General features: G+C 36.4%; 2 protein-coding genes across 6 annotated transcripts in view; one reads left to right on the top strand and one right to left on the bottom strand.

Annotated features, from left to right (window-relative positions):
• On the bottom strand, positions 1–23070 carry RNMT (RNA guanine-7 methyltransferase). 3 transcript variants are annotated; one of them, XM_034429397.2, is made up of 11 exons: positions 22937–23070; positions 19552–19775; positions 17950–18070; positions 13780–13902; positions 12295–12410; positions 11543–11724; positions 10445–10609; positions 8471–8588; positions 7702–7803; positions 4009–4042; positions 1–1776 (listed from the first exon to the last, which is right to left on the bottom strand). In XM_034429397.2, the coding sequence occupies exons 2-11, from the start codon at positions 19750–19752 to the stop codon at positions 1742–1744; spliced, it is 1197 nt and encodes a 398-aa protein (XP_034285288.1). In that variant the 5' UTR covers positions 19753–19775; positions 22937–23070; the 3' UTR covers positions 1–1741. The 3 variants fall into 3 exon arrangements, with proteins under 3 accessions (XP_034285288.1, XP_087747426.1, XP_087747425.1); XM_087891300.1 differs by having other exon boundaries at positions 22790–23039; XM_087891299.1 differs by having other exon boundaries at positions 22551–23031.
• Positions 23042–24759, top strand: part of MIMS1 (mitochondrial inner membrane scaffold 1) — a 17894-nt gene continuing 16176 nt past the window's right edge. The window contains exon 1 of one of the 3 annotated variants that reach the window (XM_034429398.3): positions 23042–23285. The gene's annotated coding sequence lies outside the window, so the exon portion shown is untranslated. Of the gene's footprint in view, positions 23409–24759 lie in introns of all 3 variants that reach the window. The other 2 variants (XM_034429399.2, XM_034429401.3) reach the window with 2 other exon arrangements.

Raw genomic sequence — 24759 nt, forward strand, 5'->3', positions numbered from 1 at the left:
TTTACACCAGCTGTAAATAGCTTTATTATGAGAACTGACCAGTTGGCAAAATATGGAGAATGAAAAAGGAACCAAGAACAAACATGTAAGTTGTGTGATCGAGCAGTTGTTCATTTAAGATGAAGACAGAAGTTGTTCATTTAAAGTATCACAGTTTAAGTCACATGAGTTATCTCCTATCAATGTATCATGTAGCAGCTGAGTGGTGAACTCATTTTTAAGATTACAATTTAAAGCTACGGTTACAATAAAAATCTATATATGCAGAATTTAGTGGGAAATCTTTTCATTTCAATAAAATAAGTTTCATCTCTTTATATATCCCTTACATATTGGAAACATATGCCACAAACTGCTTTTACATATGTAAACATGTAGATAAGTGCAAAACCTATGATTCCATGAGCTTCCCAAGATTCCAATTCTCCAAACCATACTTAGCTAAGCCATTGTCCCAGAGTTTTCAAGAAGTTAAACCTCTAAACCAAAAACAGGATGTAGTATTTTGGATGTTATAAAATTGGCCTATTTCATCCAGAACACCATGGCCACACAACCCACATTCCTGCAAGCCCCTACCATTATTTAGTGTGTACATTCACTGTAGTGTTGACCTACCCTTTATTCATTTAAAAGTGTATATCCAATTAAATCCAGCTCAGAAAAATCATGATTTGTAGGACAATTCTGTGTAAATATAGTATTTGTAAAAAAAAAAAAAAATCTCATGGCAATGACTTTTGCTACTTATGTATCATAATTTTTCAAAGAATATATACAGTATGAACAGCCATATAGTTGGGAATTCCAACTTCTCAGATACACGTAAGTGATAAGAAGAGAAATATTTTTAATTTTCATTACCTATTTTAAAAGAAATTACAATCTAAGGAATACAAACAGCACAATAGTATTTCTCCAAATATTACCCATCCTACATACCAACCACAATTAATTTAACAGTGAAAATACTCCACTGTGAAATAGAAAATCCAAGCCATTAATAATGAAGTTCTGGTATCCCAACACACACAGAACTCGTACACATAAAAGAGCTGTTGAATCATGTAAGCTCTTTACAAGGTTGTCTAAAGAAAATGCCCACTAGTACAGGTTTCAAAACAGGGTAACATTTCTACTGATTGCAGCAAATACTGGATCCAGACTCACATTTCAGTGCTTACAAATTTACTAGTCTACAACTTTATACAACCCAACAGCATCTTGCAGCAGATCTCAAATGATAATCCCTTGGAAATTTATTTTGCAAGAAGTGTAACAATAAGTGAACTTGTAGTCCTTGGCAATGTAATTTGTAGTCCTATAATTTGTAGCAATATAATTACCAAACTATTCCTTAAACATTTTAGTTGGCAGCAGTTACATATGCTCAGATCTTCATACAGTACTGTGACAACTGTCACGATACAGCTTTAAGGAGTCAATGTGGCAACTCTGTACCTGAAAACACCCTGAGTATTCCAGAAAACTCATCTTTCGTTGAAAGTAGGAACCTAGCCATACCACACAAAAAGTAAAAGGCATAACACATATACTGTATATACACCACATACAAACAACAACAAAAAATCCATCTGTCACAGACAGGCAGCCATGACTCAAATATAAGCATGCCTAATCTTGGTTGTTTCCTGCACACGCTTAAACATAAAAATATAAAATAGCTGTCAGTTTGGATGCTTGTTCACATCCTCTGTATTTCATTGTTTTCTTTTTCCTTTTAAAGTTTTTCAAATGCAAAAATCAAGTATAGACCTAGAAGGGAAAAAAGTAAAATATTAACAGCCTGATCTCATGTCAAAAATTTCAACAATTAAGATGTTCCTAATACTCATTTTTTTTTTGTACATATTCAAACCTGAAACTATGCAAGTTCTATTCATATCTACTCAATTATCATTATCATTATTGTTATCATTCATAACATAGCCAGACAGAACTACTTCTAGTAATGTGTATATACAGAAAGCACATGTACTTGGTGATATATTTAAGAAAAGATGATTATTTTTTTAAATACAGGTAGTCCACGACTTACGACCTCAAATGAGCCCAAAATTTGTTGTTAAGTGACTCATTTGTTAAGTGATCTTTCTAGCCACAGTTAAGTGAATCATTGCAGTTGTTAATAACACAGCTGTTAAGTGAATCTGGCTTCCCCATTGTCACATGATCCCAGGACACTGCAACTGTCATAAACATGAACCAATTGCCAAGCTCCCAAATTCTGATCACATGACCACGGAGATGCTGCAACGGTCATGTATAAAAAATGGTCATGTTACTTTTTTCAGTGTGATTGTAACTTTGAACAGTCACTGAATGAACTGTTGTAGATTACCTGTACCACATATTGATATTTCAAAGGTAATTAGCTGATATATACAACCACATTTAACTATTATAAAGCCATGTATTCACTTAATACAGAAGCACAGAACCTGCAGCACCCTTCACCCAAGCCTTGGTTACAACCCCAGGATTTCTCTAAGAATTGCTAAGAATTTTAATTTATGATACAGATTACAAAAGGATACTGCTTACCTAGTGAGTGAGTAATTGCATTGATTTTTTAAAAATTTAAATTAAATGAAAATCAGTTGGTCTCAACTTTGTATTTTTTTCTTTTGCTATATCTACAATATCTACACTAATGGGAAACTTTTCTATAAATCTATTAATAGTACAAACAATAATATATATAGTTGCACTTAACATACCGTATTTTTCGGAGTATAATACGTTCCGGACTATAAGATGCACCTACCTTTTTTGGTGAGGAAAACAAGAAAAAGAAATCTGCCTCTGCCTCTGCCTCCCAGCAATTTTGCCTCATTGCAGCAAACAGCAAATAGCCTGCTTTACTTTCATTTTCGTTTTCAGCACAGCTTGCTTGAATAGCACAGAAAAAAAATCTGCTCCTAGCAATTTACCTCCTTGCAGCAAGCATCAGAGGCCCGCGCAGCAATAGGCAATGGCAATCTCTGCAGTCTGAAACAGCTGAGAGTCGGGAGGCCAATCCAATTGATAATCAACTTGTGCTAATTAGACCTTGCTGAAGCTGAAATGGACTGTTTCTTCTTGCTGCTTGCTGGAAGGAGGTAAATTGCTGGGAGACAGAGGCCAAATGGTGAGGGCCAATGGGTCGGCGGGGCTACGTATAAGACGCACCCAAATTTTCACCCCCTTTTAGGGGAGAAAAAGGTGCATCTTGTATTCTGAAAAATACGGTACATGGTTCATGTCATGAAAGATAAGATAATATGTAACAAAATGTATAGGTGCTAGGTTGATCACCATCAACAACAGCTATAATTAGTGGCTCATAGTTCCTATTTTACACTTTAAGAATAAAGCATAATCAAGCATGTCTCATAATTTTCAAACATTTTAAAACTAATAATTCAGCATAATTCAGTTTTAGTCATTCCATTTTTTTGAAACCATAAGGATATTACTATATTGAAATTTATTCCTTACGTCAATTCCACTGATGTTTGACGGTGGAATTGACCTAAGGAATAAATTTCAATAAACATCATCCAAAATATTAGGAAAATTAATTTGTGTTATTTGTAAAATATAATAAATGTTAATGCCTATTTATAATTTTTGATTATAAATTTGAAAGGTAAGCATTTCTTCCAGAAACAGTCAACACTGACTGCCTGCATGGATATACTCACAATGTTTTTTTAACAGTGTGAAAGTGATTTTCATTTCCATGTTCTTGAATGCTAGGCAAAGTTAAATGACTGAATTTAATCTCAGTACCTACTGATGAAATTGGAAATACTATGATGAATAACCAGTCCTTTTGTGCAAAAATTCACTTTGTAGATTTATGAAATATTTCCACTCAATAAATTTATCATAATAGTACAATAGCAAGACAAATGCAGAAATGCTGCTAAGCAAACATATGTATATTTGACAGATATTTGATAACTATTCCAGGAATTTTCAAACACTGCTTGCAATACATACTTGTTGCTTCCCATTCAGGTTTACTCATTGTTCCCTAAAATGAAAGAGAAAGAAATTTACAAGATTGTTTTTCTCTGAAGTTTTCCTATACTTCAAAAAGCTAAACCAAATTCTACAATAATACTTAAGCATTTTCTTTGACCCTAAGCAGTTAGAAGCTGAACATTGGATTAATACTAAGATTTCATACTGTTAAAATATCTAAAAACTTTCTGCCAGTTTTCAATGTCATGCCATCTGAAGATAAGCTCCCAGAAGCAGCCTCCAATTTCTGTTAAATTAGAGGGATGGAGGATGCAAATATTGTTTTCTGTGATGGGAGCAATATTATTGAATTCTTTGCCCTTTGAAATATGATCTTACTTTCCTAAGATCCAGGAAATTATTAAAAACAGCTATTGTTATTATTGGTTGCAGTCAGTCAGATGTTTGGATGTGATTTGCCATTTTTGTCCACCTATCAAGTCCCTCCCAAGCACCTGGGATAGGCAGATGTCGTTGATTGATATTAAAAGTATTGACACAAAGTAAGCTGTTCTAAATAAAACTGCCTTTTGCAATGGACTGGTGATTTTGTTAATAGCATGAGTCACACAGTTGGCCAGATGTTTAGATTGGATTTGACATTTCTGTCCTCCTGTTGCATAGGTGTCAAACTTGTGGCATCACGTTGCTATCACATGACGTTTCATGATGTTTTTCCCATTCGCGGAGCTGAAGTAGGCATGGCCTGCGCTTGACGCATCCAGCCACTGCGCATGACGCTTCTGCAACTGATTGATGGTCATTTTGTCAATGCCAGTGATGTTTAAGTGGTACTCCAGATGTTTTGCAATTCCACCCAAAGTGCTTATTACAATTGGTGCAATTGTTGTTTTCTTTTGCCATAGTTGTTCTACTTCCATTTGGGGGCCTTTGTATTTTGTGATTTTCTCTCAAGGTCTTTATTTTCTATTCTATCTCCAGATACTGGAGTGCAATGTCCACTTTCCAGACTTTGCCTTTATTACCAACAATCATGAAGTCTAAACTGTTATGTGGCAGGGGCTTGTCTATCTGAATTCTAAAGTCCCATTTTAGCTTCTTCATTTTCTATTACTTAATATTATTATCATGCTTTATCATATAGTCAGCCAGATGTTTAGACTGGATTTGGCATTTTTACCCATCTATCAATTCCTTCTTAAAATCTCTGCTGATAGAACCTGCCATTTACATGTAATGTTAGCTGCCTTATTTTATCTGTGGTTTAATTATTTTTTATCATTATGTAAAATTTCTTCTGCAGATCTTTTGTTATTGCAGGTATAACCTGGCAAGAGCCTCACAAAGAAGATGTGAGAAAAATAAATAACATCCAATTATAAATATCTGAGAAATTCCATCTCTCTGAAATTAAAAAAAACATTTTTACATGAAGAAAATTTAAAAAATGAGTTTTTACACATTTATATATGTTTATCTAAAAAAATAATTTGGAGGACCTTGTCTGGTATTAGAAACCAAGCAGATTCACCTTATATGAAAGATTTTATTTAATTACCAGAAGCTAAGCTTAACTTAGTGGTGGCTCAGTGGCTAAGATGCTGAGCTTGTCAATCGAAAGGTCGGCAGTTCAGCTGTTCGAATCCCTAGTGCCATAACGGGGTGAACTCCCGTTACTTATCCCAGCTTCTGCCAACCTAGCAGTTTGAAAGCACGTAAAATAGAAAAATAGGGACCACCTTTGGTGGGAAGGTAACAGCGTTCCGTGCGCCTTTGGCATTTAGTCATGCCAGCCACATGACCACAGAGATGTCTTCAGACAGTGCTGGCTCTTCGGCTTTGAAATGGAGATGACCACTGCCCGCTAGAGTCAGGAACGACTAGCACATATGTGCAAGGGGAACCTTTACCTTTTAAACTTAATTTAAGAACATCTTTAGGTTTACCCTAACCTTATGCTATGATTTGCCCCTGGGTTTCAAACCAATAAATCAGTTAACAAGTAAGAGAATATATAAACGTCTGTCTATCTATCTATCTATCTATCTATCTATCTATCTATCTATCTATCTATCCAACTGCTCAATCCACTGTGCATAATACTGGACCACTGCTGGTTATTTCCTTAATATTAATATTCAAAAGCTTCTCTGCAACTCTCCACATATATTAAAGGATACTGTGGCAAACAAAGATAGCAACTAACTTGGATAGAACTATTTATCTTCCTAGAACAATTGCTTAATATTAGAACTTGCAAGTTACCTTTTTTAACCTAGGAAATAAGAATATTTCTCAATTTCTTAATATTACTAATGTAGTCTTTGTTATTGCAACTACAATTGGGAACAGTAATCCAGTTGTTTAGTGAAGCAGTCACTAAGTGAAACCACAACTGTATTTATTATCTTACTTCAGCTTTCTTTTGCTTTATTCTTGTGAAGGTCATAAATGTAAGGATTGGTTATACAGTTACTTTTTCATCCTCACTGTAATTTTTAACTATCAATAAATAATGACTACCTCTATTCTCTTAGAAAAATATTGTCTGCAACTTTCCACACATAATAAAGCATACTCAAGCAAAAAAGGATAGCAATTTACTTGAATGTAACTATTTGTTATCTGGAGCAAAAAACATTTTCAATAATAAACACACAAAGGATTTTGTCAAATCATTTCTACACTACTTCTATCTTCAAACAATAGCTGAACTCTCTTAAAATTACTATGTTCTGAGAAGGTAGACATAATACCGTATTTTTGGACTATAAGACATACTTTTTTCCCTATAAAAGTGAGTGGAAATGTCAATGCGTCTTATAGATCAAATACGGCCCTGTTTTGGCCTCCCAAAACCACCACCCGTGTCCCGTTTTTGCAAAAAATGGCCCCGTTTTTTGCAAAAACGGGACGTGCAGAGGGTTTGGGAGGCCTGCAGAGTGCTCTTGGGGGCTGGGGAGGGCAAAAAGCAGACGGACGGAGGCCAAAAACTATTTTTTTCTTGTTTTCCTCTTCAAAATCTAGGTGTGTCTTATACTCCAGTGCATCTTATAGTCCGAAAAATACAATAATTAAACTAGCAATTTTTGTAAATTTATTTACAAGGCTGATGTTTCATTTTGAACAGCCCTGATTATACATAAAGACACCTTTGTAAGTTATTATATGCCAATATCAGACCTTAAAACATACAACTGTGATTACACTATATTTTTTCTCCTTCTAAGGCTCAGAAGTTCCAAATAATAACTGTTTTAAAAAGCTATTTGCTACACAAGCAAACCTAACATTAACATTGTGTACCAACATGACACACACAAAAAGCTTCAGTACTTTCTTGCCCTTTCTGCAAACAGAAACCAATAATAAGACATGAATAGTTTCACCATTTTACAGAAATTAAGGGGGGGGGAATCTCTCCCTGACATTTGGGCAAAGAGGCAGACTGATTTCATAACCTATATCAAGTCAGCAACCTGAGAAAACGTTCTTCCTTCACAGTGGCACCATAAGAGAAGAGAATATGTGCTATAGGCGATCTAATAGAGACCTAAGCCTATCCAACAGAGAAGAAAAATATCTTAAATTGCAAGACTTCAACCAAACTGATCTGGTTGAAAGATAAGGTATTGCTGTGTTCACATTGACTTAAATGACTACGTTTTAACATTTCAGGCAGAGAAATACAATTCTGCCAATACTTACAAAAGGTAGTTTTCCTTTTCCATCCTTCTTAAACATTTCAGCATGCTCATAATCCTCTTTTATTTGTGAGACCAATCTGGAACCTTCATCAGCGGGGTATTTCTGAAAAATAGCTTAGGTAGAATTAATGCAAATATAACCCATGGACAGCAAACTAAAAATTATATGAGCAGGTGATAATCTCCACAACAAAACGTACTTGTTGTACACCACACTGTATCTTCCAATTTATAATTGTATATCTCCTTCCACCCATTACAGAATTAAAGGAGATAGAAGTGGTTTGTATTCAAGATCTTTACAGAATAAGCCCAACTTAGCTTTGATCTGATACTATATTTATACTACCCCATATCTCAGATTAACCTTCTGCAATCAGATGCTGTCCAAATGTGATGGAACTGCATTTCTTATAATTTCCAGTGAGCCTAGCTGATGACATCCAAATGGGGAAAGTCAATAGAGTTATCAATAACAAACTTAAAACAATTTACTATTACTTAGTAAATAGTAATTTACTATTACTTAGGTTACTCCAATGGTTGTATCCATATATCAATTAGATTTTAAATAACACATTTTAATGTTTATTACAGAAGTGAGTAGCCAATAGTAAAAGTCAAAATCTTAAATGCACTTGATTCAAATGCAAATAAACATGGAAACTATTACAAAATTCCCTTTTAATCTAATGATAATACATTATTTAAAAAGTTGACCAGACCAACAATTTAAGATTATACATATTATATCTATATCAAGCACTTACCTCCAATGCCTTCATTTGTTGCAGAAGCATTTTATGTTCCATGTTCTTCGCTTTTTCTTCATAAAATTCCCAAAAGGTTTTTTTGTAGACTAGTTTCATTTTATACTTCTTTGCCATGCTGCAAAGTAAATTTTATAGCATATCATGAAATTATTAATTCTCAAAATACTAAGTTTTCAAATAGTACTTCTGTATCCAGAGCTACCATAATCTGCATCAAAATTGCAGCAACATGCATTACAGGATCAGAAGGAATTATTTAAATTACCAAGCCCAATTGTGCTCAATTTGGAAATCAAAATTAAAGCATCTGTTAAAACTGTCTGTCTAAATTTTGTTTGAAGACATTCAACTATCTTGAGTAATAAGTTTCATTAACAAACTGTTCTAACTGTAAAGAAATTTATTCAGCATTTAATTAGAATCTACTTTCACATAATACCTTTATTCTATTTTCTGAGTCTGAAACAACAGAGAACGTGTTGTGGCATTGTCCATGAAGATTCTCAGTCATCCAGGTCATTGTTGTCCCAAAGGTACTTTTTCAAAAGGCAACTGGACTTTTCTTTGTTTTTTCCTTGAAGATGTTTCACTTCTCATCGAAGAAGCTTCCTCAATTCTGAACGGTGGGGGGGAGGGGAGGAGAGGATGATTTATATTCCTTGCAGTCAACTGGACATTAGCACTCTGTCTGAGAGTCCTTGAGGTCATTTGGGGTTTATCTACGCCCTCAGGGTCACCTGAATCCGGGACTGGAAGCAAAATATCTTCAAGAAACAGAACAAAGGAAAGTCCAGTTGCCTTTTCAAAAAGCACCTTTGGGACAATGTTGTGGCATTTTGTGTGTGTCACCTATTCTAGTACTTGAAAAGGCATATTTTCTCAAGATTTAAAACTCCACTTAGCTTGTTTCTGGAAAGACTTAATTTCTAGTCCCCTGCTCATCCTCTTTGCCATTTTACACTTGTTTTAAATTGCCTCCATTTTTTAAAAAATACTGCATCCAGTGCTAGAAGCAATACTTGAGGTGAAGTAAACTAATGCAGAGGAACAATTATTTTCCATGATTTTGGAAACTGCACTTTTATTCAAGCAGCCTTAAGTTACATTTGCCTTTTTTCCAGACATAGCATCCTGCTGATTCTATGAACACTGGAAAGTAAGTTGGAATACAATATTAAGACCATAGGACCAAATACATTCATTTTAATTAGTGCTAATTCTGTCTGTATAAAAGAGGATGTAAAGAAGAGGAAGGAATGAAGAAGAAAGCTACAACTAGTCCTCAGGTTATCTTGAATTGCCATCATTAAATAATGCAGTTATAAAGTGCCACATCATAAGACTGCATCACTTAACAATGGCAACCCCATCATAACTCCAGAATGATGTGGATTGTTAAGTGAAGACTGCACATGACCATGGCATGGGAAGAGTCAGAAATTCCAGGCAAACAGGTAACAGCTGCAGGTGGAAACAACAGATGGGAGGATGGGTACTGTGTCAGGGAGGTGAATGCCCAGTTGGGCATGAAATGTGAAATGTGGGCAGGAGAATGTTAGGCCCAATCTTGTCCATTTTTCAGCATCATCGTATCTTTGTACAGTCATTGAACATACAGGCTAAGGACAACCTATATAATTCCAAACAGTGAACAAAAAGTCTGTTTGCTCGAATTCAGCTATTCCTGGCTCTATTATTCCTCAAGGAAACTTAAGCTTAAATTACTACACAGAAAGACTTAAAATAGGCAAAGCCAACTTATGGACAACTCTGACAAACATTTAAATAAAACACAGTACTTTTGTTGTTTTATAACCTACTTTTCTATGTCAATTACTCAAAGTAGCTGACAATATTTAAAATATAAAGCAAAGAGGCTGAAAATAGCATAGCACAACATAGCACAACATAGCATAGCATAGAATTAAAACTAAACTAACATGCAAAAAATAAAATTAGGTAAGAACTTACTCTTCCAGCAATGGAAAATAAACCAGGAATTCTGGAACATCAACCACCCCTTCCAAGTGGAAGTCATATTTGCAACCAAACAAAGGATACTCTCCCTTTTTCTGAAACTTTACATTATATATTTCATTCCCAAATGAATTTGTTTCTGAAGATTCAAGGCGTTTTCTATGGCAAAACATTAAAAAAAGACTATTACAACATTTGGTTAAACTTAAGAGAAGTTACAGCCAATTCAAAGAAAACTAAGAAGCCAAATAAAACAATGACAAAAAATCTTATTGGACAGAAGAAAGACAGAATAAAGCAGTGAGGCAACCACGCCTTAGGAAAAACATGGTGCAGCTGCTCAGAGGACTTTTTGAAGACTATCTGAACATTTGTACAGGTGGAAATTACGCCTGCCAAGACTGATGGAATAGTGAGGCAGCTGTGGAAAATGCAACAGCTTTGACACTTCAGTAAGGAGCATCTGATTTGCTCCAACATATTAGGGGAAGTGACCTTTCAACAGGCACACTCAGAAATGTGATGGCTGCATGTCTTTGGATATCCTGAATAAGTTAATTAACAGAGGGTAATCAAAGTCTAATGGCTGTGGAAGGCTTCAAATTAGAAGCAAAATGGTGCTTCAGAACATGGGGACATGCAAAAATATTCATTGTTTGGAACAATGAAAATTGGATATTTTAATGAACAGAAAATGCTTTTCTATATCTTAAGAGGGTAGGGTGTTTTTTAAGAGGGGGTCTGAAAATTTTAAAGTTAGGAATTCTGTGGACTAATAAAATACAGAATCAAACTAGACATACAGTGTTTCTAATTTAAATGATATTTATATTATATATTTAGTACATTTACTTTAGATTATAGTCACAAGATCCACAGACCAGAGCTGGATTGATTGATTATGTGCCAGGCAGGCAAACAAATGAAACAGTCAAGGTGAATAATATGAGCAGATATTAATAATGATATTCATCAATGTTATGGCATTAATACTTTGTCCAATCAATTCCAAAAAAACTGACATTTGAAAATATCTGACTTAAAAAGTATTTCCTTTATTTGTTCTCACATAATTCATTCTCATCAACTTACACAAGTTGGTAACTATCTGGAGTTGTGCCAATGAAGTATCCTCCAGGGGAAAGTTGCTCACAAGCATTTTTAAGCATCATATCCGCTTGCTCATAGGTCTCAAATGAATAATGATATACAAACTGACAGCTGCAAATGTCAAAGTACATATTGCTATCCCTGTACTTTTTAGACAGAAGTTCCTGAAATTAACAAAAAAGGGAAATAAAAACAAACATATATTATTCCAGCATCCTAACTACAAAGCTTTTCAAAAACCTAACTAAAATTACCTTTTTGTATCTATTGTATCACAATATCTGTTATATCTTTATGAACTGAATTCTAAGTAAAAAGTATTCGGACTTTTTTTCCAGGGAAACAAACAACAATGAAGAGAACAATTTTAGGCAACCCGTATGTAGATTTGTGACATAACAGTATATAGAAAAATTGTTACATAAAATTGTGAATATCTGAACATACGATTTCACATAGCATAAATTACAAATGTGTACTTGTCTCATTGAAATACAGTACCACAAATCTTGACAGTTTTAGAGAGGTAATGTTTAAGACTAATTCCTAACTCTCCCTGCCAACAAAATTAGATTAATTATTCAGTCTATAAAATTTGCAATTATTTTTCTAAGAGTTTAGCACCTTTTTCTAAAATTTTGCTTTAGTCATATTGATTACTTTCCATCCTTTACAGAAAGAATAGCATATCTCAAAGTAATAAAAAGAAAATAAATAGCATGAAACAACTATACCTTGGTGCTATCCGCAGTTATAAATTCTGCACTGAAAAATCTATCATTCTGGCGACCACGATTTTTCATATCTTGGTAACGCTGTTCACACTGTTGTACAGATACACCAGCAATATCTGTTTTTTAAAAAAAGCTGAAATATCACTTATTTGTGAGATTTAGCAAAAATGGAGGCTTAATTCAAACGAATACAGTTCTATTTAAAACCAAATACTTCTTATTTATAGTACATCAAGGGTATGGCAGTGTTCAGTAGTGTTTATTCCAGTGGTGAAATCTGAACCGGTTTACTACTGGTTTGTTGCAGTGCACGCTAAAAGGCAGTAAGTAGAACAGCGCGCAGGAGGGATCAGCTGTGGCACGCAATCTTTTTTTTTACTTTTAAAAGCATTGCTTTTAAAAGTTAAAAAAAGCCTCTGACTATAGTGCGGCTCAGGTGTGATCTTCAGAGGCTTTTTTTTAACCTTTTAAAAGCATTTTTTTTACAACCTCTCCTGCCAAAGAAGTTGTAGAAAAAATGCTTTTAAAAGTAAAAAAAAAGCTCTGACGATCTCATGGCTCAGCTGGGCATGGATGGGGATTTTTGCTATCGGTTCTCCGAACCACCTGCCACCATCGCTACCGGATTGGGCGATCTGGTCTGGACCAGGAGCATCTCACCCCTGGTTTATTCAGAACAAATCAAATCTAAAAGTAATACCTTTGGCAAATGTTTAACACAATTATTTGCAGTGAGTACAGTATGGGATAGTGCAGTTAGAGAATGTGCATTGAAGAGATTCAGTTAAAGAACAATTAGAAAGCATTTCAGTCATATAATATAATACATATTTATTGCATGCATAGCTGACATATGTAACATTTTTTTAAGGACAATAATGTATTTTACAATCCCAGATAGGAATCTAGCAGTTGGCAAGACAAATAGAATTCTGGATGTAAAATTAGTCAAATACAAGAAACTTCAGCCAACTTCATTTGACTCTCTTCCATATATTGTGTACTATTTGTGTACTATTTAAAACATCCCTTCTAGAAGATACTGTTAAGTACTGCAGATCTGATTTTACTTATACCACTCAAGAAACTATGCAACTGAAACAGAGTTAACACAATAAAATCAGTGATTCTAGATGCTAGTGTTGCAGATTTTATTCTTTTTTACCCGTATAATAGCCAAGTTTCGTTTAATTTCAAAATTTCTTGTTTTCACTATTAGCAAACTTGAGTGTATTGAACACACTCCATATTTTATATCCATAATATGGATATAAAATATGCCTTTGGGAATTTTCTCTACTTTCTCACCCTACCAGAGCCAGGTACTATTAAAGTAGCTTATCCTATACATGGATTTAAAGTATTTTCTTACTATTTTTATAAATTATATTTGCAGAATAAAAATTAAAGATATCTCAAAGTTCCTTTTCTATGTTATCTACAATTTAACATGATTCCCATATCAAATTAATTTGCTGTTCTTACCTGTACATACAAGTTTACTTATTCGGCCTTTTCTCCACTTCAGCAAGTCCCCACCTTTACCACATCCCAAGTCTAACACTGTAATGTTTTGTTTTCTTTGCCGTACCTTATCAAGGAATTCACCTAAGAGAAAAAATAATAATCGTGAAAAAATGAAATGTTCTCCCTGTATTAGAATATAGCTTTCTGGTTATTTTCAGAGATTTAGAGCTCCAGCCTATGTTCCTATCTTTGAGAGGTATGAGATAAAAAGAAAATCATCATGCACTTGCATGGACCCTGAGTTTTCATCTCAGCTTCACTCTGCTCAATTGAATGTATTTATAGTATTTATAGAATGTATTTAAAGCACAAAGGGAGAGAGTCAGTGGCACTGAAACAAATTCCAAGAAGAGTTAGAGACTTAAGAAAAGAATATCAATTTCTCACGAAATGTTTGATTAAAAGAGGAGTGAAGTTTAGATGGTTGGTACTAGAAGGAATTTTGGTGAACTGGCAGGAACAAAGACACAGATTAGATACAATAGAGAAAGCAGAGTTATTTTATGAACAATATATGATTCCAAGAGGAAGAGAGATTGAGTAAAGAAAGAGGAGCTGGACACCAGGAAGAAAAAAAAAGAACAACTAAAAGAGACAAGTAAAGAACAAGAAGAAAGAGCAATAAGAGAAGGAGTGAGAGCTGAAGAAGTTAAATAACAAAGGGAGATAAGAACGACTAGATCTACAAAACAAGTAAACAAGTATGAAATGGAAGAAGAAATTAAAGTATCAATGAACATAAATGGATTAAATTCGGCAATAAAAAGAAGAAGAATATTTAACAAATTAGAGAAGTTAAAATTAGAGATTATATGTTTGCAAGAAGTTCACATTAGAAAACAACACAAAAAACTTTTGGAGCAACCAAACTTGGGGACATTATATACAATGCTGGCTTGCCAAAGCAAAAGAGGAGTAGGACTTTATATCAAAAAGACAATTCAATCTAAACAAATATTTGAGATGAGGAAGGAAGGAATGAACCATAAAAAATACTATTAGTAGGGATATATGCTCCAAATGAAAATCAAGAATAATTTTATGCAAAACTACACAGAAAAATATTAGAATATGAAGATGAAGCTATTTACATAACAGGAGACTTTAATGTGATTGTCAATAATGAGTTAGATTACAAATCAACACAAGTAAATAAAAAATTAAGAAAGACTCTCCCCAAAGCATTTTATACAATGACAGATGAACTAAGCTTGCAAGATGCATGGAGAAAAAGAATTTGAAGGAAAAGCAATATACATTCTACTCAAATAGGCACATCTTGTGGTCAAGAATAGATATGATGTGGATGTCAATAGAATTAATATCTAAGATATATAAGTTTGATATAGAAACAAGTACATGGGCAGATCACAATCCAATAACAATGACATGGAAGGGGCAGAGAAAAAGAATGAGATGGATATTAAATCAAAATTTACTAAATGAAAAGAGCTTTCTACAACATATGGAAAAAGAATTGACATTTTTCTTAAAAGAAAATAGAAAAGAGGATACATCATTGCAAAATGTATGGGATACTAGTAAGACATATATTAGAGGATTGACAATGATATATTTAGGAAAACAGAACGAACAGAATAGACAAACTCAAAAGAAATTGGAGGAGAAATATAAGAAATTAGAGAAAGATTTACAAAAAAACCCACAGGACAAAAAAGTTAAAAATTTGAAACAAGAACTAGAAAAACTAGGGATCGAGACAGATTGGTACACACGATTGCAAATACAATCAAGATATGATAAAGATTTGAGACAGTATGGCTTCAAACTGGGAAAATCAGAACTGGACGAGATATTGACTGGGACAGATGAAAAATGACCAAGAAACTGTATAATTACTTATTGCAAATCAGATTAGAAGACGAAGAAGTAAAAGAGACAATGATAACATGGGCAAAAAATGTTGGTTACACGATAGAATTAGAGAAATGGCAACAACTATGGGAAAGGAATTATAAATTAACAATGGCAACTGCATATAAAGAAAACCTATATAAAATGTTTTATAGATGGCATATGTCACCCGAAAAGTTAGCAAAAATGTTTAAGGATAAATCAGCTAAATATTGGAAATGTTTTCAATTGCCAGGATCATATTATCCTGGATGCACGGCTGTCTTTAGAAGAACATGTGACGGCCGTGGCCAGGGTGGCTTTCTATCAGGTTCGCCTGATTCGCCAGTTGTGTCCCTTTCTGGATCGGGACTCCTTGCGCACGGTCACTCATGCTCTCGTCACTTCCCGCCTGGACTACTGTAATGCTCTCTACATGTGGCTCCCCTTGAAGAGCACCCGGAGGCTCCAACTGGTCAAGAATGCGGCCGCGCAGGTGATTATGGGAGCGTCATGGCGCTCCCATGTAACACCTCTCCTGCATGAGCTGCACTGGCTCCCGGTGGTCCTCCGGGTGCGATTCAAGGTGTTGGTGACCACTTTTAGAGCGCTCCATGGCTTAGGATCTGGATACTTACGAGACCGCCTTCTGCCACCGAGAGCCTCCCACCGGCCAGTACGCTCCCACAGAGAGGGGCTCCTCCGGGTGCCGTCGGCCAAACAATGTCAACTGGTGGCCCCCAGGGGGAGAACTTTCTCTGTGGGAGCACCTGCCCTCTGGAATGAGCTCCCCCCGAAGATACGGACGATTCCAGATCTACGTACTTTCCGTCGGGCCCTCAAAACTTTTTTATTTCATCAGGCTGGGCTGGCCTAACTTTCCAATGGTGTAATTTTAATTTGAATTTTAAATGGGGGATTGTAACTGTCGGGCCAAATTGCTTAATATATTTTAAAATTGTTTTTAAATTTTGTATTCTATGTTTTTTATCTATGGCTGTTCACCGCCCTGAGAAGGGTGGTATATAAATTTAAATATTAAATTAAATTAATTATTAAATTATCATATGTAGTGGAAGCAAAAAATTATTGGGTTAGAATACAGGCATGATTAGAAGAAATAGTACACCAGCGTATAGAACTACAACCAGAGGTATTTTTATTGGGTATTTTACCGGAGAAATGTAGCAAAGAAGATACTTATTTAATTATTTATATAATAATAGCGGCAAGAATTGTATTTGCACAAAATTGAAAGGCAGAAAAAAATCCCATTAGAAGGAGAGGTAATAAAGAAAATTTTAGAATGTGCAGAAATGAATAGATTAACATTAAGAATTAAAGATAAAGAGGAATCAGTGTATTTCAAGACATGGGGATGATTTTATGCGTGGCTAGAAAAGAAATATGAATAAAAGATGACAGATTAATAAATTAGATAACGTAAAAGTAAATGAGAGAGAAGACAAAAAAGAAATAGAAACTCAGATGACACCTGAATAAAAGAAAAAGGGGGAAGGAGGGGGAAAAAGAGGGGAAATGTTACTATATAAATGTACAATTATGATATGTGTGAAATCAGTAAAATAGAAAAGAAACTGAAAAGAAAGTATATATGAATAGAAAATTTGGGTTGCTCAGATACCAATATAGAAAATATTGAAACTGAAAATAAATACAACAATGGAGAGAGAATATGTATGATTAACAATGGATAAGAGACTATGCATTTATGACATGTTTATGACAAATACATTTTTTGTTTAAAAAAAAAATTCAACATAAAAAAAGGAATGTATTTATAGTTAAGTATATAGGACTGTCCCACATGAAAACTTAATTCACTTCAAAATGTTTCTACTTTATGTGCTAAATCTTAGGAAAGTTAATTTCATCACTGAATTCTCAGAATTTCAATGATGAAATTTATGATGAATTATAATATCCAAGAATGACTAGTCTGGACTGAGATGTAATTTTGACAAAAAGTATCATTTTTATCTCATAATATATACATGACTATAATCTCATTTTTAGACTAAAACAATAAACAGAAAAATGATCTTACAAATACATACAATGCTTGAATTATAGACCAACAGTGAAGAATGCAGTCATATTTTATGTGCGATCAAAATATTAATTTTCCAATATATAATCTAATATTTGGAATTTAGAAATAGTTTGAGATTTGTTCCTCATAGCCAGCTATCCCAAAAAGTGGATGTGTGAATTATAGATATTTTGAACTGTATTTTTAATGTACAGACATACCAATTAGCACGCTCTTTATCCAATTGTTAAAGTTTCGGAGATAGAAGATGCGACTCGTGCTACGTTGTTCCAATCCAACCTCTTCAAGCTTATTATAATGCGCTGCTACATCTTCTGAATGCTACATAAGATAAATGATTGAGTATAGCATGTAAATATTTATATGTAGGTGATATCTAAACCCCAACATTTTTCTTTAATTGTTGCATACCTTTTTATAGCAATAGGGTTCATATTAAAAAAAATATGGTACATCTTTACATATAGAGTATATATTTCCTGACAAATTCTTTCCAACCCACTAAAGAAACAAAACAAAACAAAACAGAGTACAAGAAAAAAAGAGAGCAGGACTTCTTCTGTCGAGTAGAGGAAACATGAAAAAAACAGATTAAATGCCAAAACATAATATTAAGCAATGTATTCTCAATGTATTTTCCTATTGCATTTTGAATGAGGTTAAGTTCCATATATTCTTCACAAGTTACCTTGGTATTAATAAGAGGTATAAGTTTGTAAACAAGATATTCTTTCTCTCCTGATATATTACATATAAAGGGGAATGTGAAGTTGATATTTCTGTTTGCAATGCCAAAGGCATAGTCAGCCAGATGTTTACACTGGATTTGGCATTTTTATCTACCTATCAAGTCCTTTCCAAGGACCTGGGATAGGCAGATATTGTCTGATGGTATTAAAGATACTGTGACAGGATATAAGCTGTTCCAAGTAAAACAGTCTTCTGCAACTGATTGATGCTGATTAATGTTAATGCCAATGGAGTTCAACTAGTGTTTCAGTTATTTTGGGATTTCACTCAAGATGGCTATTACTATTGGTACTACTTTTATTTGCAAGTTTGTGTTTTCTAATCTTCTACAGTTCATTTTCCTCTGTCTTTATCTCCAGATACTGCCCTGTCCACTATCTAGATTTTTTTTTGTTTCTCTTATCAACATAATTAAGTTTGGGATGTTATGTGGCAGATGCTTGTCTGCTTGAATTGTGACCTCACAAATACTTGCTTGCATGCAAATAGTTACTCTTCCAGGTATTTTATTAATTGTTATGGTTCATCATATTATTACCATGTTTCCCCCAAAATAAGACCCTGTCTTATATTTTTTTGAACCCTGAAACAAGCACTTGGCCTTATTGCCATGCGCTCAAAAGCCTGATTGGGCTTATTATCAGGGGATGTCTTATTTTGGGGGACACAGGGTAGTTAAAAGCAAATCTTCTGCTCTTGTGTTTTATACACTAAGATGGAAATCCCATTCAACTTAAAACTTGTTCTTGCTCCTATCTTACCCAGTTTTTGTTAATTTGATAAGCATTCCAGGCGGCGGCGATAGGCAGCAGTGATTCCCACCACCTGGAACGGGCCGAAAACAGGACACACAGAGACTGAAAATGGCTGAAGCCAGCGAGTCGGCAGAGCTTCAGCAACATTTGCTCTATAAGACGCACAGACATTTCCACCAACTTTGGGGGGGGGGGGGAGTGCGTCTTACAGTGCGAAAAATATGGTAACCTCAAACATAGGGAAAAAGTGCCTGGAAGAATTTGATTTCTTTAAAAATTAATATTTGAAACACTCACTGTTTTCTTTTTAGGAACCTCTTCAGATTCTGTTTCATGATGAAGAGTATTTCCGTCTCCTGTTTGACCTTCATCACACTTATTTTCAGTTTTATCATCGTTTTCAACAGGAGAATCCCTACGCGGGCATTTGATACTTATGCTATCAGGTTCTTCAGCCAACTTTCGCTTTCGCTTTCCACTCTCTTCTACTTCAGCCATATTAGCTGAAGAGCTTGTTTCAGCTGGAAACAAAAAATAATATTTTCTATTATTAAACAAGACCTTGCTGACAGACCATTCTGATAAAACAATGTCTACTGGGTCATAAAGCGTTCCAAACAACTGGGAAATAACAAATCCTGAACGTAACTTTAATTATGATAGCATATTAATGATGTTGTTAAAGAATTGTGTTAAATTTGAATTTGCATATTTGAATTGATTTTTAAAACAATTCACTCAAACTAATTTTGAGCCACAAGATCTATGCTATTCAAATAATCATCCTTATACAGGTAGTCCTTGACTTATGACCAAATTGAGCCCCAAATTTCTGTTAAGTGAGACATTTGTTAAGTGAGTTTTGCCCCACTTTATGACCTTTCTTGCCACAGTTGTTAAGTGAATCACTAACTTAGTAACCCAGTTGTTAAGTGAATCTGGCTTCCTCATTGACTTTGCTTGTGAGGTTGCAAAAGGAGATCACATGACCTTGGGACAGTCATGTGATCACCGGCAACAGTCATAAATGTGAACCAGTTGCCAAGCATCTGAATTTTAATCACATAATCATGGGGATGCTGCAAATGTTGTAATTGTGAAAAACGGTCATAAGTCACATTTTTCATTGCAGTTGTAATTTTGAACGGTCACTAAACGAACTGTTGTAAGTCGAGAACTACCTGTATGCCTTACTAAATATTTATTAAATATTTTAAATACAAATCAAAACAATTGATACTAAAATTTATTTAAAGCAACACGTACTGATATAATCTTAAAGCTGCATCATCAATTTATTTACATCCACATCAACTTCTACTGCAATGAGTTTTTTGCTTATTCTGGTAAGTAAAGGCAGTGGCAGGCTCTGCTTTATCAATCAAATCATGTACATTAAGCTGATTCCTATACCTTTCCAGAATATCCTATTACAATACAACTCATTCCAACCAAGTTTTCTTCTCACAAGCCTCCTCTCTAAGCACCTTAACCCACACTGGATTATTGGGATACAAGATTTATATTTTTCATCCTATTTTTACTGGTAAATCCAGAAAAAATGTCACCTGTGCATGCACATAAAGAACATAGGCTAAATTTTGAAGCAGCTTCATTAATCTTGCAAAAAAAAAAAAAAAGACAGCTTTGTTAGTTCAAAGAGGTGCTTCATTCTTATTAATGTGAGCTACAAAACAATTTCAAACACTTTGCACCGTTCTAGCTTTTAATATCCTAAGCTGTTTTTCATTTCATTTTCTTCATATCAGTAGGTAGGCAGATGGAAGAGAAAAAATGGTAGCTTCATGGTAGCTAATTCTTGGAGAATGGAAAAGAAGTTAAGGGCTTACAATGCAATGGCACAAGTCAGGAAAAGAATAAACTCAGTAAGAGGTCTCATCACAACAACTGCCTTATCAAAAGAATTTCGGCTGCACTGACTCTTTGAAGTAGCCCATAAATGAACTACTTTACTTTTGGGGAACTAGTTTTCCCAAATATAATAAGAACTAGGAAATAGGTACATTTTAAACACAGCCAGAGGATTGAATTATTGAAATGGCAAGGTCCGTCTAAACTCTGGTCTTCCTCTTGTTTTGCACTCTTTACATATGCTTTATTCAGCCATCACCAAGGGTATTCCCAATCATCTCAAGATTTTTTTTTAGTCCCTTCAAGTCAGATTTGACTTCTGAAAACTGCCTATTTAAGTCCTTGCAATGTTCTTGGCAAGATTTTGGAAATTGATTGCCACTGCTTCCTTCCTAGGGCTGAGGCAGTGACTGGCCTAAGGTCACAGCTGGTTTTGTGCCTTAAGGTAGGAGTAGAGATCACAATCTCCCACGTTCTGGTTTGATGCCTTAAGCACATACAACAAACCGGCACTCCTCATCCCGGTAGCCACAGAACAAAATAGCATAAGCCTCAGAGGAAACACTCCCATGACTTAATCTAACTAGGATCTTAAGAGGTTATTCCTGGCTAGTTGGGCTGCGAAAGAGGTGAAAGCAAGGATCTTGAGAGCTCATTTGGTGTAATGGTTAAGGTGCTGAGCTATGAGGATGAGTTTTTAAAGTTTTTTAAAAAGTTTTTAGAGTTTTAAGAAGAGATTGGACAATCTACTTGACTAAAATAATATAGGGCAGGCTCTCCTGCTTGAGCAGGGGGGTGGACTAGAAGACCTCCAAGGCCCCTTCCAGCTCTATTCTGATTCTGATGCTGATGTAATTCTGATGAAGGTGCGAAGACTAGGAATCCTTGGCCTCTCTTGGTATGAAACCCAGCTGGGTAATTTTAGGCCCTGACACACTCTATCAATGCAGACAATATCACAGGTGGTTGTTGTGAGGAAAATAAGAGTCAGTGGTATTAGTTATCTTCATGGCCTTATGTATTAAAAAAAAGGGGGGACATGTAATACAGGTAGTCCTCGACTTAGGACCACAATTACCCGCCCCCCCATTCCTGTTGTTAAGTGAGACGTGTGTTAAGTGACTTTTGCCCCACTTTACGACCTTTCTTGCCAGTTGTTAAGCAAATCCCTGCAGTTGATAAGTCCGTAACCCAGTTGTTAAGTGAATCTGGCCTCTCCATTGTCAGAAGGTCGCAAAAGGGGATCGCCTGACCTTGGGACATAGCAACCATCATAAACAAGAACCAGTTGCCAAGGATCTGAATTTGGATCACATCACCATGGGGGGAAAATGCCGCAAAAGGGGGGAAAACGGTCGCAAGTCGCAAGTCAAAGTTGTGACTTTGAACCGTCACTAAACGAACTGTCCTAAATCGAGGACTACCTGCAATCCCCAACACTGGCGTCCAATTGATTCACTGGCAGCTGTGCTCATTGCGCCTCGGGTCCTTGATTGACCCCAGAAGCGGCCGCTCCATCTCCGGGACCTCCAGGAGACGCGACCGGGGGAGGGAAAAAAAAAATAAAAATAAAAAAAATAGAGGAGAGAAGCGCTCAACGGTAACGGGCCAGCCAGGCCCCGTTTTCCCTGGCGCGACACTTAAAAATAATAATAATAATAACCTTCCGAGAAGGCGGTCAGTCAGACCGGGAGAAGAAGAAGCAGCCCCCCCACCTCCCCGCTCTCGGGCTGAGAGAAAAGATGCTAAAATTGAGGCTGGGCCGCAACGGCTCCTTTCCGCGCGCGCCCGCAGGTCAGCGCAAGCTCACCCTCCTGGTTGACCGGAGCGGCGACGTTCGGCCTCCCGCTCTCAGGAAAACGAGACGCCGCGCCACTTTCCCCCGTTTTCCATCCGGGGTCGCCCCGGCCACTTCCTCTCCGGGAAGGTCAGGGAAAGTGGGCGGGGCGGCGGGGCGGGAAGCGGAAAAGATCCTAGAAGGGCTCCTGCGCTGGGCGGGTGGGGGGGAGGGAAAACGCGCGTCCGAGGGTCGGGACGTCCGAAGAAGGCACGTGGGCCGCCTGAGTCGAGCGGCGCAGCCGGGAGGGAGTTTGTGGGCCCGGCGCGCCTGGCGGCTCTCCTGCTGCACCTGCGAGGGGAAGGGAGAGCTCTTCTGAAAGGTACCGAGAGGTCCGGGCAGAGCAGGCGAGGTTCGTCTGGTCTGCGCCCGGAGGAAGCCACCCGGGGAAGGGTCGGATTTGGGGCCGGGGGCGCCTGTGTGCTTGCCAGGAAGCCCCTGTCGGGTAAGCTGCGGGGAGAGGGTCGCCTTAGCTCCGCGGACGCTGCTAGCCAGCCTTGCTGTAGCATTACGTCAGCCTTTCCCGTCCGAAGCGCATCAAAGATGCTGAGACTCCAGTCCCCATAATCCCCAGCTAGGATGTGCGCGTGTTGGGACTTGCAAGCTCGCACTGCACCTGCTCCGAAAAGGCCGCCTTAAATGCCCCTGGGCGGTGACTGCAGCACCAGGTGGCATTTCAGTGCCTGAAGTTGGAGACTGGGTGGTTTTGTTTTTTTGGTTTTTTTGAATGACTGAGCTCCTTTACAGATAGTCCTCGACTTACAACAGCTCGTTTAGTGACCCTTTGAAGTTACAAGGGCACTGAACAAAAAGGGACGGAGGACCTTTTTTTTCCCATGCTTATGGCTGTTGCAGCATCCCCAAAGGGGTCACGTGACCGCAATTCAGTTGCTTGGCAATTGACTCATATTTATGATGGTCCCAGGGTCATGTGATCTCCTTTGGCGACTTCCCGACAAGCAAAGTCAATGGAGAAGACGGATTCACTTAACAAGTGTGTCACTAACGTAACAACTGCAGTGATTCACTTAGCAACTGCGGGAAGAGAGGCCATAAAATGGGGCAAAACTCACTTAACAAATGTCTCACCTAACGGAAAATTTGGCCTCAAGTGTGGTCGTAAGTTGAGGGCTACTTGTATTTATTTGGAGCGTGTGAGAGAGACAGAGCCAACAAGTTTTCTCCCGTGTAGGTTTGGAAACGCCTTCTTGAAAGGTTTGGCATAGCTTGGGTTAGTGTTTTTTTCTCTTTGTAGTAGCCCAGTTGTGTGAGAGCACTAAAAGGTTTTTATATATCCATTTGGAAGTACAGCATTTGTTGCACATAAATCGTAGGAATTATTGAGTGAGGTGAGAAATTCAACAAAACCTTTTGTTCAGGTTTGATGCCATAATCATTAGCTTATTGCAAAGTTTGTTTGTTTTTTTGAATGGCAGTTTGTTTGTTTTAAAGTGGTTGCAATAACCACTATCTGTTAGGAGTATTTAGAAAAGAAAAGGTTATTTTTCAGGAAAATGCATGAAAGAGAAAAAGTAATTGAGGTGAAACAAAATCTCTGGTGATTTTCCCATTCTGGGCATCAACCCAGGCAAAACTTCAGAACACTTTTAGGCATGAAACACTGAGGTTTAGAAGAAGTCCCTTGGGCTGCAGAAATCTGGATAATTGTTAGCAGGCATCAAATAAATTAAATACAGCTGCTGCCTCCTAGTGGTTATTAAATTTTTACAGGTCAGAATTCGCCCTAGTCTTGAACTTAGAGCAACCATTTGCCATGACTATAAAAATATTCTAAC

The sequence above is a fragment of the Pantherophis guttatus genome, chromosome 3 (genome assembly GCF_059756535.1).
Source record: "Pantherophis guttatus breed Tessera chromosome 3, ASM5975653v1, whole genome shotgun sequence".
NCBI lineage: Eukaryota > Metazoa > Chordata > Lepidosauria > Squamata > Colubridae > Pantherophis > Pantherophis guttatus.